The following is an 18,575-nucleotide window of genomic DNA, read 5'->3' on the forward strand; positions in this document are numbered from 1 at the left end:
AATAATAATAATAATAATAATAATAATAATAATAATAATAATAATAATAATAATAATAATAATAATAATAATAATAATAATAATAATAAACTTTATTTGTATAGCACCTTTCATACAGAAACTGCAGCTGAAAGTGCTTCACAACAGAAAAAAGACAGGCATAAAATGAGCACATAAAGTGCAGACATAAAATCACAGTTTTTCACATTAGGATCTAACATCCCAACAGGCCACTTATGGTTTGATTCAGTTTTAAATAGACAATAATAAAAGGAGCAAAATAAAATAGACAGAGTAAAATAGTGCAATAGTGCAGTGCAATAAAATTGTAGAATAGAACATATATATATTTTACAGTGCAATAAAATAGTTCTGGATTACTGTTCAACATATATACTACATCTTAGTTTCATTTGAGTGGTTCTTGCTTGAATTGAAGTGAATTAAAGGTGCTATCGATAAACATTCAGCCACTCGATGTCGCACTAGAGCACCAGTGTGTAATTGATCCAATCAGGTGCATTTTATGTGGGATAAATGGGAAGAAGGGAGGGGGTGCATGCCTGCAACATGTGAACAACAACATTAGTTTTGGACCCGCCAACATCTTATTTTTAAATGAGAAATTCATTAATCAAGCTTTTATTCTGCACCTTTCTAAAAGCTCTGTGGATGTATTTTTTTTAGTGATTACTCTACTTAACTTTTTTAATCGCACCTTTAAACACAGTTCTTAATGGGAGATTCCCCCGCAAAGCAACATTAAACTGATTTGCCAGATTGAGGCATAACTGATACATTTTATTATGTGGCCAAAGTGATCTCTGCTCCGAAATATATCAGCAGTGGAAGGTGCTAATCTGGCAGAAGTGTATGTCATAATTACACGTAGCTCTACCCTCACTCAATTTCGAAGAACTACAATGTGCGGGTCATTTCAATTTCCTGATACCTTGATCCTCACTCGATCAGCTTCCCTCTCTCTCTCTATCACCAAGTAACGGCGTAACCAGATGCATATGCTTAGGATTAGGGGGGGGGGGTGCAGGGGACATGTCCCCCTCAATATTGAGAAGAGGTAAATGTGTCCCCCTCAAAAGATATGAAAGACAACCCCCTCCCCCAAAAGAGGTAAAAAAGAAGGGGGTCAAAACATTTATATATCCTCCTTCTTACCTGTAACTATATTAACCAACAATTTCAGGACCTAAATGTTGTCTTTCCCTTTACATAAATAAAGACATTTCCTTGGGGGCGGCTACGTGGCGTAGTGGGCAAGGCGCTCGCCACAAATGCGGAGACGCTGGGCTCGCCTGAGCCCAGCGCTCCACATTGCTTTCAGTTTAGCTGGTCGTTCATACTAATACACATTGGCCGTATTAGGGGGTGGGAAACTGATGGGTGGGGATCGGGCGTTGTGGACAGCGACTCCTACAGGTCGGTTGGTGCGCCTGCGCAGTAGAATCAGGAAGTGTCGGGGCAGCGTGAGCCTCCCACGCGTTACTCCTCGCCACTGAGAGATCGAGCTGCGCAGGTGAAAAGATGCGACTGCTGTTACCTCAAGTACCGGAGGGGACTTGTGCTATGACTTAGTCCACATTGCAGCCGGCTTGTGGGAGGCAAGAAACAGCGTTCGTGACAGGGGAGGGTTGAATTGGATGATACGAAATTGGGATGGGAGAAAAATAGAAAATGGGAGAAAAAGTGGATCAAAAAAAATAAAGACATTTCCACCATAAATGAATGCAGAAAAGGCACAAATTGGTGCATAAAAGAAAAGTACACCAGAATGGAGGAAATTAAGTGTTTGACGCTCAAAATCTACAAAAGTACAGCAGAATGGAGGAAATTAAGTGTTTGACGCTCAAAAATAAAGATTATTTTACACTCACCTGTAGGTCAAAGCAATAGTGCCGGCAACACAGACAAGAACCACAACACCGAAAACCATCGCTATGGTTCCAGACACAGAACCGTCGGCGCCTGTGAAGCAAAGCAGTCAGTGTGAGGAAGAAAGTCCCATGTTATAAGTGACTAGAATATACATTGTGTATTATGTTTAGTCTATGTTTAGTTTATAGTTTTAGTTTATTATACTACTGTTTTGGAGTCTTAATTTTGTTAAGAATATAGGACAGACATATAAGCATTATGCTTCAGTCTGTATACCTTTTCAGTCACTGTAGAATCAAATATTGTTAAATGATTGTGTATATTGTATTGTGTGAGATGATGACTGAATAAACTACTACTACTACTACTACTACTACTACGTATCCACGTATATGTATCCAGTTAGCATATTAGCATCGTTTGTATAGACATAATATACGTTGTGTATTGTGTTTAGTCTATATAGTTTAGTTTTAGTTTATAGTCTATAGTTTATAGCTATTTATTCAGTTAGCATAGCATAGTTTGTATAGATATAATATACGTTGTGTATTATGTTTAATTTTATAGTTTAGTTTGTAGTTTTAGTTTATAGTCTATAGTTTATAGCTATTTATACAGTTAGCATAGCATAGTTTGTATAGATAAAATATACGTTGTGTATTATGTTTAGTTTATAGTTTAGTTTAGTCTATAGTTTAGTTTAGTTTTAGTTTATAGTCTATAGTAGTATAGTCTATAGTTTATATATTCAAAACCGCTCTAAAAAAGCACCTATGGGAGGCCGCAATTCGAAACTGGCCCTGGTAAACTACGTTAGTTTATTTATAGCTTGTTTATAGTTATAATTGATATTTATAGTTATAGTTTATAGTTATAGTTTGTATAGATAAAATATACTATACTATGTCAATTGTAAACATTGTCTATACTATGTTTACAAATCTACAGTTGAGGAACCGGGAAAAACAAGCATCTCACGTTTCTTTTCTGAATGTATGTGCATTTAAAAAAAGAAGTTTTTACAATAAAATAATCTGAATCTGAATCTGACTTTTGTGGCTCACAAAAAAAAGTACCAATTTCATCCACTCACCGACTGACACACTGACTTTAGCACTTGTCATGGCAAGACTGACGTCGTTGGTCAGAGAGACGTTGATGCAGAAAACACCAGAGTCGTTGAAGAACTGGCGAAGCACCATCTGACAGTCTGGAGACGGCGCGGCCTCGCTGCACATGGTCTCCACTGTCGTGACACAGTCGGCGTCCGAAATGACAATGCAGATTTGGCTCGGCAGGCTGAATGAAGGAGAGGATGGGAAATGTGCATAATCAGGACTATTGTATGTGAAATCATAGGCCTTGTGTACCGAAGTGACTGCTTAACCACTAGATTGATTTGAATAATGTGGTAATAACTCAACTCGTTTGAACCTTCTTGCTGTGAAAATAGGCTATTTTTATTAAGCCACACTCTGCTTCACACTCACTCACATTCACACCGAGGCCACTCCTCAGCTCCACTGGAGTGGTTGGGGGTTAAAATGGTATTTCTTTGTTAAAATAAGTTGTCTATGTGTTAAAATAGTAGCTCTACATTCCAACAGTCATCACTGATATAGAGTGTCTGGTCAGTAATGTGGATCTCCCAGTCCCTCCATTTTCTGGTATCCTGTTACTATAGTTTTGGGCAAATCAGAATCAGAACCAGAATCAGAAAGGTCTTTGTATGTACGTTTGCACATACAAGGAATTTGTTTAGGCCATTTGGTGCAACATTCACAGACAATTAAGGTAGAATAAAATAAAATGGAATATATAAACAACATTTTAATAAAGGTACAATAGAATAGAATAGAATTGTAATAATATGTGCTTTAAACAAGTAAAATAATCTGCTGGTGCAATAAGCTAATTTGGCTTGGCAGGATTTCTTGAAATAAGTCTCTCTCCTGATTGGATAAAGTGGGAAGGGATACCAGAACATTTATTTTGTGTTTCTGCAGAGCGGAGGGACTGGGAGACCCATGTTACTGACCAAACACTCTCTATCATTGATGGCTGTCGGAATGTAGAGCTATTTAACACTTAATTTAACAAAAAAATACCACTTACAGCACCTTTAAGTGCCTTGCTCAAGAACACTTGACAGTGGATGTTGAAGATGCGGAGAGTGTTATTCATTCTCATCCCCCCCCCCCCCCCCCCCCCTCTGGGGATTGAATCGGCAACCTTCGAGTCTCAAGCCCACTTCTCTGCACTGCTTCTTGTCAGAGGCAGAAGAAGGAGGGTCTCTCTCAGCCCTCCTGACCTACTCACCTCCCCTGGCAGCTGATGGTGAGGTCCACAGCGGCCTGGTCCAGCTCCGTAGACTGAGAAACCACGGTGGCCGCCTCCAGAATCTCCACACTCTCAATAGCCTCTGCATGGCAACGTCAAGAGAGAAGAGATACCGTGAGTGATGACTGTTATGAAATCATATCTGTAGGTGGCAGAGCAAAGGCCTCACTTAGGGAAGGTGGGGGGGGGGGGCTGTTTGTGTGTTTAGTTCTTGCAGGGCTTTTGGTAAACAGTGGTATAGGGGCAGCGGCAGTGCCACCTTGTGTAAAATAAAATAATAATAATAATAATAATAATAATAATAATAATAATAATAATAATAATAATAATAATAATAATAATAAATAATAATAATAATAATAATAATAATAATAATAATAAAGAAAATAAGATTTTAAGTAAAAAAACAAAGTGTGCAGTGAAAGCTTGGGGCCAGCTTAGAAACAGACGTATCATTGTCAAATATGTTATTGCTCGGTCCTCTGTTCCTCTGTTCTGTTCTGTGAATCCCTACCCACATTCAAAACCGCTCTCAAAGAGCACCTACGGGAGGCTGCAATTCGAAAAACTGGCCACCGTAAATGTCCAGGAAGGAACTTGCAGGAACTTACAGCAAATGGCTTTCTTTATTGTAAATTCTTTTAGCTTTTGGTTCCTGCGTTTATCATGTTGTACTTTTCATGAACAAATGTATTAATAAAATCAATTGATAAAAAAAAAAGGAGGAACAGTAGTGTGGAAGAACACAGCTGTGTGCAGGAACAGTTGGACTCACGGACGATGTTCACAGTGGTGGCGCGGGACCCGTAGCGATACACCATGCAGTCGACCGGCAGCTCTGGGGCTTGTCTCTTAGTCAGGACGAGAGCAGCAGGGGCGACAATCTCGTCCTCAACGGGGACAATCACCGCGTTGTCTGCGGGCGCTGGTTAACGAGAAAGACAGAAGTTGATTTTGACCAACGATGACAAAGTCACAAATGTGCCTACTGTGTTATTATTTCGTTGCAGTGCCATGTTTTGGTCACTAAGTGGCGCTCCTTGTTTGTACTTGATGTAGCAACCGGTTTAATTTGATTTAACTTGAGCCAGCTCACTTCACTTCCTGTCTACCTGCCATGCGGCACCACGTTAACTTGTCTTCTCTAGTAACGATTTTGGCTTGTGTCTGTAAATCTATATGTCGATCTACATGTATATTGAGAGAATATAGAGCTGTGTGACCAGGCATCGCATGGTCATCAGCCTAAGAGTATGTTTTGATAATAATAATAATGGGTGTGTTTGAAATCCCAACAGCGACGACGTCGGTGTAGCTCTTTGCTAAGCTAAGCTATCCTTGTGTAATGTAATGCTAACAAGTTAACGTCACACAGCCAGACAACATATAAAAAGGTATGCTCTGCTTTCATGATGAATTCACAAACATGTTTTGTTCTTTTAATACAAATAATCTAATCTAATGTAACTGATCACCTGCGGTGTCGGCGGCAACCTCGTTTACAGTCTCCACAATCTCCCCCTCGGCGTCGGCAGCCGGTTCAGCCGGCGCCTCCTCTACCACGGCTGGACTCTCGGTGGCAGGAAGTATAACGTTATCCACGGGGGCCACCGTCACGACCACCTCGACCTCCTGCACCTCGACAGCCGCCTCTTCCTCGGGAGCGACGGTGACCGCGTCAGGAACCACCGCGGGGACGGTGACCGCCAGGTCGACCGCGACCGCCTCTCCCTCGGCGACGGGGACGACGGAAGCGACGACGGCGATCATGTTTATGACTGCTGCGTCTGGTGCTAGTGTGGTGTCGTCTCCGGCCGGTGTGATTCCATCTATCGCTGCCACGGCATCGTCTATTACTATTGCGACGTTGTCTAGCGCGGCCGCAGCGGCGTCTACTCCGGCGGCGGCCGCATTTACTGCTGCAGCTGCTGCAGCTGCTGGATCTATCATCGCCGCATCGCCATCTACTGCTGCATCTATTGTTACTGCATCGTCATCTACTACTGCTGCACCGTCATCTACTACTAATGCACCGTCATCTACTACTAATGCACCGTCATCTACTAGTACTGCTGCTATAGCATCATCTATTGCTGCTGTGGCATCATCTACTACTGCTGTAGCATCAGCTACCGCTACTGCACCATCAGCTACCGCTACTGCACCATCAGCTACCGCTACTGCACCTTCATCTACTGCTGCAGTGTCATCTACCACTACTGCACCTTCATCTACCACTGCTGTAGCATCATCTACTGCTGCAGTGTCATCTACTGCTACTGCACCATCATCTACCACTGCTGTAGCATCATCTACTGCTGCAGTGTCATCTACTGCTACTGCACCATCATCTACCACTGCTGCACCATCATCTACCACTACTGCACCATCATCTACCACTACTGCACCATCATCTACCACTGCTGCAGCTTCATCTACCACTGCTGCAGCTACATCCGTTGCCACCAGGGCAACTGTGTCTGTGGTTACGTCTGCGGCTAAGTCTGCCTCTCCTTCTGCGTTTGCGTCTGTGGAGGCAGCGAGCGCGAGGTCTTCAGTAAGGACGGCCTCAGCCGCAGGCACGTCCAGAGCTGTGGCATCTCCCTCCGGGGCGGGTGCTGCTGGGGTGGGCGCCATCACGATCAAAGCTGGGGCGGCGGAGGGATCGGTAGTAACAACTGGGGGGGAAACGTGAGGAAACTTGAGACTACTATGACGTTGTGTGTTCAACAAAGGACAACGTCTCAGGAATTAAGAAATGCAATGTGATTTTCACTCTGATGATTTTAAGTGGGCATGATTTGCACCCCTGTAACCCGTAGAAAAGTACAGAAAACGTCCATTAAAGTCAAAACATGATCATCCCCAAAACTAGGAGATACAGGGTTCTCACCCAACAGCAGCAATAAATGGTATTTCAACCATTACAACAAACAAGTGAGTAAAAAAGCGAGCAGAATCTCACCAGTGGTAGGATTCGCGCAGTTGGAGATGCTTGCCATCAGGACCACCTGGGGCTTGTAGGTCCCTGTCGTAAGGTACGTATGTGTGACGGCGGCGTCTCTCGAGATCAGAGTTCCGCTCTCGTCTCCAAAGTCCCAGTTGTAGGTGATCTCCGCGTTGGAGAGGTACTCGCTGGGGTCGTGGAGGTTCACGTTGAAGGCGATGGCTCTGTTCTGGATGAAGCTCTGGTCGCCCTGGTTCACGTCGCTGACTTGGTTGAGTGATATTGTGAAAGGGACTTGGTCTGACGGCAAAGGAAAGGATATCAGGATATTATGGGTGAGTTTTGTAATTGATGGATGGTATGGTGTTTATATTCAAAGGTAAGATCTATAACTGAGTGGATTTGAACCTGGGACCATAGGACCCGCAGGCGGCCGCACTAACCAGCTGAGCTTAAAGGGTCAGGCACGTTAGTAGGTACTGGTTGACTGCAACCGACTCATCTGTAGTTTACAGTCGTCCTCCCCCTGAGAAGTGTGTCCACGGCGATGAAATTTTTTTCGTCCATGCATGCACTTTCCCAGGGTTAAGGCACTGAGATCCCGCCGCCATTGCTACGTAAGCCTGGATACAGATTCACACGGCAGTGAAATTCCACCGCTGACACCAATGTAACCAAGTGGATTTGAACCTGGGACAATAGGATCCACAGGGGACCGTACTAACCAGGTGAGCTAAAGAGTCTGGTTGACTGCAACCAACTCCGTAGTTTACAGATCTTTGATCATTCGGAATATCGACCGCACGGACTCAACCATGTACATTTACACGATAGAACATCTTACGTGCGCTTTTAGTGTATTGTGTACAGTGTACTCTAATCACATTTGATTGACGTGCTCACCTGTGATGAAGAACACTGTGGAGGCGTAACCGAGAGGAATGAACCGGTCAGTGCCGCGGCAGTGGTAGATGACAACCTCCATCAGGTAGGATCCTAGGGGCAGCTGCTCTGTGCCGATAGTGAGTGAAGAGGCGGGTCCATCTGCAACCTGCCAGTAACGTCCTTGGAGAGAGAAGTTAATTGTCAAAAACTAAATTCAACTGATTTAGCTGAGAGATAAATGCTGGGCCTACTAGTACATGGGTTCTCAAAATGCTATGATATCCTCTACAACTTGGCCTCTCTGGGTGTCTCATGTAGTACTAGGTCTCGATCCATCAATCTAAGAACTTTTAAACAAGAGGTTAAGGGTTCTCAACATTCAATTATAATTAAAGCATGTTAAGAACTAGATACCAGAGCTTCAAATAATTATTTTAATAATTATATTTCCCGTATAAAGCAATCTCTAAGGTTTCAAATAATATGCCAGTGGTCCGGGGACCGCTGTTGGTCCCTGGGCTAGTTATTTGTTAAGAAATGCATGCTACTATTAGTATGCTGTATAATGAAGGTGGGCCCAGAAGTTGCTATTATCTTTTGCCAGTCCCTAAGACAAGAAAAGACTGTACAGTGTGCTGTACGAAAACTAACTGTAAATTAACTGAATCCTCTTTACCCGATGTCTTCCACACATACACGTATTCAGGTCCTCTGTTTTGACGCCGCTTGAATGGTGTGCCGTCAGGGAAGGCTCCAGTTGCAGCAATATCTCTGTCGGGGTATATGGCCTGACCCTTAAGGTACTGTGTTCCTGACAGAGAGGAAGACCACGGTGCTTAGTATGTCAACAAGAATAACCACAACAAGAGTAGAACACAGTATGGAGAAATACAAAACAGGTCTGAAAGAAGTGAACAGAAAAGACAGACTGAGCCTCATTTATCAATATTTCAGTTTGTATAAAAGGTTGAAAAATGTATAGAATACACTATGTACTTAAAACACAAAATATGCATGCCAGCTGTTTTCAAGGACTTATTGAATATATAAACCAATTTATTTTAAAGTGTAAAATAATGATATTTTTTCGCTTGATAAATTAGGCCCATTGTATGGCAGATCCAGTGAGGAGAAAAAAACACCACTAGAGTAGCCAACACATGGTGGAGGCTCCATTCAAGAAATTACCCACTAAGCCATGCAAACCCCACATATATTTAAAACAGATACATGTTGACACATTTAACAACGCAGGTCTGACCAGAGGGGTCACAGTATATGGTCAGCTATTTGTGGTGCAGCTGGAGAATGAGGGGGATTCAATGTCTTGCTCAAGGACACTTCAGGGACAGGGGTGAGAACATTGGCCGTCACGGGCGACCCAAACTCGTGACCTTCTGTTTATGGGATAGTCTATATTCAGATTTGATTTGATTGCCTATATTCATGTATTTCTTCTATTACCCTGCCCATACCTGTACCTCCCCTCCCCCCTCCCCCCTCCCCCATGTTGCTATGACACCCGAATTTCCCCATGGGGATCAATAAAGGAATATCCTATCCTATCTTATCTAAGTTGTGGGTCTCTCTCTCTAACCACGACTAGGCCGACTGTGGCTCAGGAGATAGAGCAGTCGTCTGGTAAGGTGCCTGGTTCGATTCCCCCTCCTCCCGGCAGTGCGTCGAAGTGTCTTTGAGCCAGACACTTTTTTTTGTCTACTTTTTCTCCCATTTTCTATTTTTTCTCCCATCCCAATTTCATATTGTCCAATTCTACCCTCCCCTGTCTCGAACGCTGTTAGGCCATGCCTCCCACAAGCCGGCTGCAATGTGGACGAAGCCTTACATCACGTGTCCCCTCCGGTACTCGAGGAAGCAGCCGTCGCATCTTTTCACCTGCACAGCGCGATCTCTCAGCGTCGGGGGTCTGCGTGGGAGGGACACGCCGCCCCCGTCGCTTCCTGATTCTGCTGTGCAGGTGCACCAACCGACCTGTAGGAGTCGCTGTCCACAACGTCCAATCCCCACCCATCAGCTTCCCACCCCCTAATACTGCCAATTGTATTAGTATGAACGACCAGCCAAGCTGATAGCAATGCGGAGAGCTGGGCTCGAACCCAGCGTCTCCTGCACTGGTGTCGAGCGCCTTGCCCACTACACCACCTAGCCACCCCCTTTGAGCAAGACACTTGACCCCTAACTGATCCCAATGAGCAGGTTGGCACCTTGGTCACCTCCGCCATCGGTGTGAATGTGAATGTGAGGAACAAATTGTAAAGCGCTTTGCATATTAAAAACTATATATAAATGCAGTCCATAGGCCATCGATGACCTCAAAGACAAAACACACAAACACAGACCTGTACAACCACAGCCCATTAACCCTTTCACTACCACCAGGGCCGCCTCAGGGTGTGTGCGAGCAGTGCGGTCGCACAGGGCCTCGCGGGAAGGGGGGCCTCGCACAAAAAAATAAAAATAAATAAAAAATTATAATTATTTATTTATTATTATTATTATTATTATTTTTATTTTTTTTTGCGAGGCCCCCCTTCCCGCGAGGCCCTTTTTCATCACAGACCTAAAATCTAGTTTTGCTTATATGCTTATATATTTCACATTAGACACGTTTGTAGAATGTGTCTGACTTGTTCCTGGCTCTGAGGCTCTGCAGGCAGCTCTGAGGCTCTGCAGGCAGCAGAATTGGTTTCAATGAGGGGAGGGGTTACAGGTAAGGTAGCGTCTGTTGAGTTCATTGTGTGTGTCTGTGTGCGTGCCGGGGGGGGGGGGGGAGGGGGCGTGAACCGACTCATTGCCAGATGTGAGCGATTCGACTCACGCTCACGGCAATGAATGGGCTCTTATGAACGAGTCGCTCATGACCGACCCATCACTAGCGTCTGACTATTTCGCGCGTGCAGCATTGGAGGTTATGCCAGCCAAGATGAAGAGGACATCGTTCGGCAGATGGACTGAAGATGGAAGTTGTTGCATGTTAGACAGTTCAGTCAGGCTAGCCATCCCGGCTAAAGACAGGGACAGCTAGTTAGCTTTAGCTACGTTATAATATTGAGTGCTAACGTGTGGTTCAGTCGGGATATAGCCATGATGATGTCGGCTAGTAGCTAGCTTAGCTAAAGGCTAACTAGCGTTAGCTAACCTAGAGACAGCGCGTGCAGCATTGTTATGCCAAGATGAAGAGGACGGTCGTTCGGCAGATGAACTTCATCAACTCCACGCGGTTGTCTCCATCCTCTTGGACGTTTGGTGAGTTTTTAATGCACTCTATTCTATTCCCGCCGTGGATATCTCTCTCTCTCTCTCTCTCTCTCTCGGGAGCCAAACGGGCCGACTAGCTGTTGTAGTACTAGTAGCTAACGGTGTGTGGCCTGTTGTCAGCACCTGGTGCGAGGGAGGTGAGCTTGGTGTTTCATTATGAGAATATCTCCATGCTCAAGTCGGCTATAGTCCGCGAGGGACTTGTTGCCGGCACCGCTATGGTAAACACCACTCTGTAGTGGGACGTGTATTGCCTTCTTTTTCCCTTCTCTCTTCGTATGAGAAGAGGAAAACACAGCGGCTGTCTGAAGTGTTGGCCTGTATTGCTTTTCTCACGTTGTACAGTTTTTCAGTGGTAGCCGCATAGCTTGCTTCTGCGTTAGCTAATGGTTAGCGATAGCCGGGTTGAGCTAACTGTTAGCCAGTTAGCTGTTTAGCTACGACGTTAGCTGCTCGTTTTCGCTCGGCTGGGAACGTTAGCTTGATGCTATCAGTTAGCCTAGAGTTAGCTGTTAGCTTGTGCTACGACCATTGACATTAGCCGTGAGAATAGCAGGCCCTGGCACTCTGACTACGACATCATCTTTGACAGAAGATGTAGTCGGGCCTGCACCATGACAAGGCTCCGGCCATAGCTTCTTTTTGTCCCGCCAGCGAGAGGCCTTTCGTCAACGTGGAGACCTGTGTTGCGGCCTTTCGCCCTGCGTTCCTTGGTGCAGGTAAGATGTCCATTGGACATTACCCCACTCTTCCTTCCTTCCCCTCCCGAATTTTTTGTTAATAACGATGTTTTTTTCCAGGCAAAACATATGTTACTTCACAACATTTGGAGATACGACATGTGCTGTGTGTGAATTGTCTTGGTCGTTTGTGTAGCTTGGGTAGCGTTGGCCAAAGCTGTGTGTGGCCTGGTGTCAGTACCTGGCTACTCTATTTGCAGTTAGCCTATTTAGCTGATGTCAGCCATTGGCTCCTTGCTACTTTGTTTTCTCTGGTATAGACCCTCTTCTCTTTGGATTTAAGTGTTGATCTTTGTCCTTTTGGATCTATGTATATTCATGTTGCCTTTGTGAAGTTATCTTTTCCTTCTGTTTTGTTCTTCCATTAAAAGTTGAATATCCTTTAGGGGCTCATCTTTGCTTATCTCTCTCATACATGCTATCTCTCTAACACACACACACACACACACGACACACAGACATGCTCTCTCTCTCTAACACACAAACACACATGCTCTCTCTCTCTCTCTCTCTCTCTCTCTCTCTCTCTTTCTAACACACACAGTCTGCCTATGGCGGCCTTTCTCGATGGCTAGGCTGTGCTCGCTGAGTCTGTACCTAGTCAAGGATCTTCAGTCACAGTGCTCAGGTATTCTGCCACTGTGTACTCTCTGTTTAGGGCCAAATAGCATTTCAATTTATTTCCAATGTGTCTCTCTCTCTCTCTCTCTCTGTACACTGTATATTGACTGTAGAACGGGAGCTCTCTCTCGCTCTCTCTCTTGCTATATGTTGACTGTATCATGCCCAGCCTCGGGCAGCGCTATTATTTAAGAATATGTTGACTGTATGAAAAAAAAATAATAATAATCTTTGTGTGGTAGTGAAAGGGTTAACCTTCTGTAGTGTGGTAGTGAAAGGGTTAACCCTTTGTCGTGTGGCAGTTAACCTTCTGTATTGTCGCAGTGAAAGGGTTAACCCTTTGGTCGTGTGGTAGTGAAAGGGTTAAGAAAGTCAATGGGGTGCAGTAGTTAAAGAGCGCCAGCTTACCATTGACGGTGCAGTTACGCGCCCAGACGACCTGCCCGTCAGGAAGCACCGTTTGGTTGGGTGGGAAACGCAGGTCGATATGGAAGGTGGCTTTGGCTCCAGTCAGCGTGGGCGCGTCGTTCTTTAGCTCAAAGGTAACCTGACCACCTGGGGAAATGATGTCACAATTTGAAAAAGAAAATGTACATCTGATATCATGCGACAAGTATGCAGGTTACGTCTTCTTTATTGGTCATACTTTTCATCCCAGCAGCACCTACCAAAGTTCAAGTTTCAAGTTTCAAGTTTTGTTTTACTTGTCACATACTGTATAAGGTACATTATAGTGAAATGCTTGGTTCTGTATGAACATACATTTAAGAAATTATTAAAATATAAGGTGATACATAAATACAAATGATTATTATAATCCTAATTATATTTTATTATAACATAACTATTAAAATTGTGGAAATAATAAATAAATAAATTGTATACTTTTTGTATATTACTGTATAAACTGTACACTAAAACTATGAAACTTTCGTAACCTTATGTTTTTGTTTTTGCAAATTATGTACTGAATTATGTTTATTTAATTTCTTTTTATTAATAATGTAATGTAAAAAGGGTAGGCAATATAAAAAAGAACACCGAAATAAATTCATTCATTCATTCATTCATTTCATTCATTTCATTCAATTAACAGCGTAGTTTTACTACGTAGCGAAACTCACCGGCCCAACAGTTCCTGAATTTTGAGTCGCCGTCTTTCCATACAGGGTACGTCCACGAGTTCCACGTGCGGTAGGGTGTGAAACTTACGCCTCCAGATCCAGATCCGGCTCCATTTCCGGGTTCAGTTCCAATTCCATGCTCTGGAAAAGACAAAGCGTCGTTGTCACATTTTTTAATCTGAAGGGTCCACATGATCGTCTCTCACCGATGAAATAACAACAAGCTATATTACTGTTCATTGATGGGCTTTTCTATACTCTAGGTTGCCACTGGTGAATAATAGAATAGAATAGTCTTTATTGTCATTATACTGCGGACAACATGATTAAGAACTCAAACGTATGGTGCTACACAATAAATCTCTGTACACAATTATCAAATAACACAAAAGTTCACAGTAACACAGCTACAAAAAGTTTGGTGGTCATTAGTCGTCCGTTTTCTCATTCCTTTGTTCTGCCTCTCAAAAGAACACTTCAGATAGTAAACATAGTTTAGTTCCTTTTTTAAAGCCGCTATTCGTTTAGATTTTTGATTGTTTGGAATGAGAACCATGTAGACTCAACCACATACATAATGCGTTCCACACGTACACGGGTATTGAAAACGTACTCTCTACTCAGTTTGGCCTTTTGTCTGCTTTTAGGTGACTGAAACTCAACCTTTTTGAAAACCCCTGCCAGGGTGAACTCACTCACTCACTCACTCACTCACTCACTCACTGTCCACATGTATATAGATATTTTCTTTGCAATCAGGACCATGGAGAGCTCCCTACAGCCTCCAGTACGCGTGTAGCCTTTTTACAACGCATCCGCGTTTCCGGGTTCCCGTTTTGCGCTCTGATTGGCCGCTGACCTACGCTAGTACGCCCCCCTCGCTATGAGCGTAGCAGGGGACGCTGAAATCGAACAGCTGTTACCTAACAATGCCCGATGCAAAGTGGTTCTCTCCTTTTTGTATACCTTTGTCCTCACAAGTATTCTGCCAGGGAACTTATGGACACGACAATAGTAATAAGTAATAACATTCTGCAATGTTAAATAACGTTTATCCACTCAACTAGCGGTACTAGGTAGCAATGCTATGGTCGATCCCATTGCCATTAGCATGTAAGCTAACAACAGCGTCTTATAACTACTACTATTGTCGTGTCCATAAGTTCCCTGGCAGAATACTTGTGAGGACAAAGGTATACAAAGAGGAGAGAACCATTTTGACACGACAATAGTAGTAGTTATAAGGTGTTTGAGCTTGTAACGTTGTAGTAATAAGTAATAACATTCTGCAATGTTAAATAACGTTTATCCATTCAACTAGCGTACAGGTGTTTTTTTAGTTTTTGTGTTGTTGTGAGGTCTGAGATTTTCTAATCAATGTGGACGGGATTTTTCGGCCAAAGTGAGGACCATTTAAACCTTTAAATTACATTGTTATTGAACATAATGCCTTTGGGCTTCTCTGATTGGTTGGAAAGGAGAGCATAGATGTGAAACTTTAGAATGGAATATCTCTGCACTGCTGCTACACTGGTCAATGAAATTCACTCACAGTAGACAGTGGCTCATTGTGTGCACGTTAAGATATGATTTGGAGCAAAGTTCAAACAAAGAAATCTTATATGCTGTAGCTTTAATCTGCATTCTCAGATTTTTCAAGTGCAAAATCGGGACTATAATTATTTAGTCTGAACTTGGCTTAACTCAGTAACTCAGTAACTTACTTGGTCACTCACTCACTCACTCACTCACTCACTCACTCACTCACTCACTCACTCACTCACTCACTCACTCACTCACTCACTCACTCACTCACTCACTCACTCACTCACCCACTCACTCACGGTTAGCCACTCTGTCCCCTAGTGGCCACTCACAGTAAATGCACTTTGTGAGTAAAGCGCTTTGCATCTATGACACTGTGTCCTTGTTTTTTCATTTCAGTTTTTCAGGTCATCTTTCAATCTGCCAGTGAGTGAGTTGCAATTTGTTTCAAAAATATGTATCGTCTTGCAGGAAAAGGCTACAAAAATCCTAGATTGATGAATATTATTGACTTTATTTTACAATAAGAGATATTAGAGGAGCAGGTGCATTGTGTGTGTGTTGTGTTTTGGTCGCTGGGGTTCTCGATGAGGGAGTCACATGATCCTGCAATCCCCTCAATCCCTTTCATATGACTATCAGCTGAGCTCTACGTCTGTAATCCCGCGCGCAGGAATGAGAGCTCAGACATTTGGGCAGCCTCCCGCTCCGCTCGTGATGTTGTCGGTCCGACGGTTTTCTCACAAATTCACATGTCAAGTCACACTTCATCAAGTCACGTGTAACAATAAAATCACAGTAATATTCATGTATCAAATGTGTGTGTGTGTATCCCACAAAAGCTGGATAAATAGCTGGTCAAATAGTTTGGTGATCATGTATTATTATCATTATTATTATTATTATCTTACATTTAACATTTTGTTTGTTTCACTCAGAGAATCTGTTGTTATACGTAAAAGTAATTGCCATGTAATAGAGGTATGTTTCATTATCAGCGTTAATCTGTGGCAGGTTGCTGCTGTTTCATTGTCTTTCACAGGCTAAAAGTACTAAGCTGTATTAGTTAGTAAGTAAGTAAGTAGGTAAGTAGGTTTTTATTTATATAGCACCTTTTTCAACATTGTTTCAAAGTGCTTCACATATAACAATTAAAACAAGGTGCATCATATAACACACATTACACATTTCGGCACAAATCCAGTGCAAAATCACAACTCATTCACAGCATATTATATGTGGCCCAAAGACTATGGGTGATACAGTATATTCAGTACACACACACTCACACACTCACACACTCACTCACACACACACACACACACACACACACACACACACACACACACACACACACACACACACACACACACACACACACACACACACACACACACACACACACACACACACACACACACACACACACACACACACACACACACACACACACACACACACACACACACACACACACACACACACACATAGTTGGGAAGCGGTAACATTATTCACAGATTTAGAAAACGAATGCACGGGGCGCCCCAGTGGCGAACCACATAGCGTGCTCAGCCGCGACACGGGCGACCCGGGTTCGATTCCCGAATCCGTCGTTATTTCCCGAATGTCTTCCCCCCACTCTGTCTCCCATTTCTCCTCTGTCTCTCCCTACTGGACTGCCCAGTAGTAATAAAGCGATAAAACGCCAAAAAAATTATAAAAAACGAATGCACTGTAAACACTCTCATGATATTGTAGAAATCCAAAGTGCTAGTCTTAAAAATTAAGCTTACAGAGCACTCAAGAGATAAGAACTAATGATCTCTGTAGCTATTAACCCGTAGGAGGATGCAGAGAGATCTGATCAATAAGATAAAATATAACCAAACCTGTGATATAATCAGATTTTAAACTATAAATCAGATACACTTACTTCCTGCAGATGCCAATGCCAGCACAAACACCATCAGCGGTAACGTCCTCATTGTGTGGTTTGGAAGTGTGTCCTTTTATTTTTTTATAGTTTTATTTTTTCTTCTTCTAAACCCTGTTCCTCACCCCCGATTCTAATCCCCAGCACAACTCCCAGAGAGACTTGAGGAAAAGTATTGTGTCTTGCTTTAAGTACCATCAACTTCCCTCTCACCTCTGACATCACGAGAAGCCTGCAAACTGGCACCACCCCCCTTGGTGTGCACTGTTAAGACTGAGAGGTACGTTATGTTAATGAGTTTCTGGTGAAGTATAAGTACTGTAAGTATTATAAACACTTTTATGTTTATTTCCTTTCTTTCTTTCTTTCTTTTATTTTTTTTTTACTTAAATGTATTATTTATCTACTAATGACATTGCATGCCAATAAGAATAATGTGTCATAATTTTAAGATTAATACGAAAATTCACCCCTTTTGAAAATATTCGGACCGATCGGTAACACATTGACCTCAATCAGCGGCCTCAATCTTTGGCTGATTAGGGGGAAAAAAGAGAAAATCATTAGTCGAATTCCTTGGCTGACTGTCAACTTATCCACTGGGAAGCTTGGAATCTACCTAGAACATTGTTGTTTCACTGTGACTGTGTGTAGCTGCACACTTGCACAGGGCCTGCAATTGAGTTTTATATAGTACTAGTGGCTGTTAGGAACTGGCCAATTGCTTGACCCACAGAAGTGCTGCTTGCAGTAACACCGCTCTTTGTTCCCTGTTCCCACCCCCCTAGGCAAAACAACCTTTTCCCTTAAATTACATGCCAAAATATAAAGTTCATTGTCACAGCGCCACAATCTGGCCAAATGGCACCACATTCGACACTGTACTCCCTTGGGTCCTCAGCAACACACCCGCCAAGTGTGAAGTTGATCGAATGAACGGCTCTCGAGATATGCGCAAAGTGTGTTGTCTGGCCGAACAACACCGGATTCGACAATGCACTCCCTTGGGTCCTCAGCAACACACCCGCAGAATGTGAAGTTGATCGGATGAGCGGTTCTCGAGATTATGAGCGGAGTGTGTTGTTATAGCGCCACCGTCTGGCCAAACGGCACCAGATTCAACACTTTATTCAGTATTTCTGTTCCTGGAAAAGAGATGAGCGAAAGTCGTGTGCAAAACTCTAGTCATGCTTGTGCTGACGTCTGACCTTACAACAGTATGTGCACGGGCGTCACAAGATGAGTGTGTGGGGAAAGCAAATCAA

The 18,575-nt window shown here is 43.2% G+C and overlaps 1 protein-coding gene across 1 annotated transcript in view; it reads right to left on the reverse strand.

Annotated features, from left to right (window-relative positions):
- The window catches only part of pmela (premelanosome protein a), an 18,010-nt gene extending 550 nt beyond the window's left edge, over nt 1-17,460 (reverse strand). The window contains exons 1-11 of the mRNA XM_084316513.1: nt 17,311-17,460; nt 13,833-13,973; nt 13,117-13,263; nt 8,745-8,879; nt 8,087-8,248; nt 7,202-7,483; nt 5,712-6,914; nt 5,012-5,161; nt 4,216-4,318; nt 2,990-3,195; nt 1,893-1,983 (exon numbers count right to left, since the gene is read on the reverse strand). Coding sequence (XP_084172639.1) covers nt 1,893-1,983; nt 2,990-3,195; nt 4,216-4,318; nt 5,012-5,161; nt 5,712-6,914; nt 7,202-7,483; nt 8,087-8,248; nt 8,745-8,879; nt 13,117-13,263; nt 13,833-13,973; nt 17,311-17,362 — 2,672 coding nt within the window. The 5' untranslated portion in view covers nt 17,363-17,460. The remainder of the gene's footprint in view (nt 1-1,892; nt 1,984-2,989; nt 3,196-4,215; nt 4,319-5,011; nt 5,162-5,711; nt 6,915-7,201; nt 7,484-8,086; nt 8,249-8,744; nt 8,880-13,116; nt 13,264-13,832; nt 13,974-17,310) is intronic.
- Between the last annotated feature and the right edge of the window lie 1,115 nt (nt 17,461-18,575).

This window comes from Notolepis coatsorum (genome assembly GCF_963971535.1).
Source record: "Notolepis coatsorum genome assembly, chromosome: 6".
Classification (NCBI taxonomy): domain Eukaryota; kingdom Metazoa; phylum Chordata; class Actinopteri; order Aulopiformes; family Paralepididae; genus Notolepis; species Notolepis coatsorum.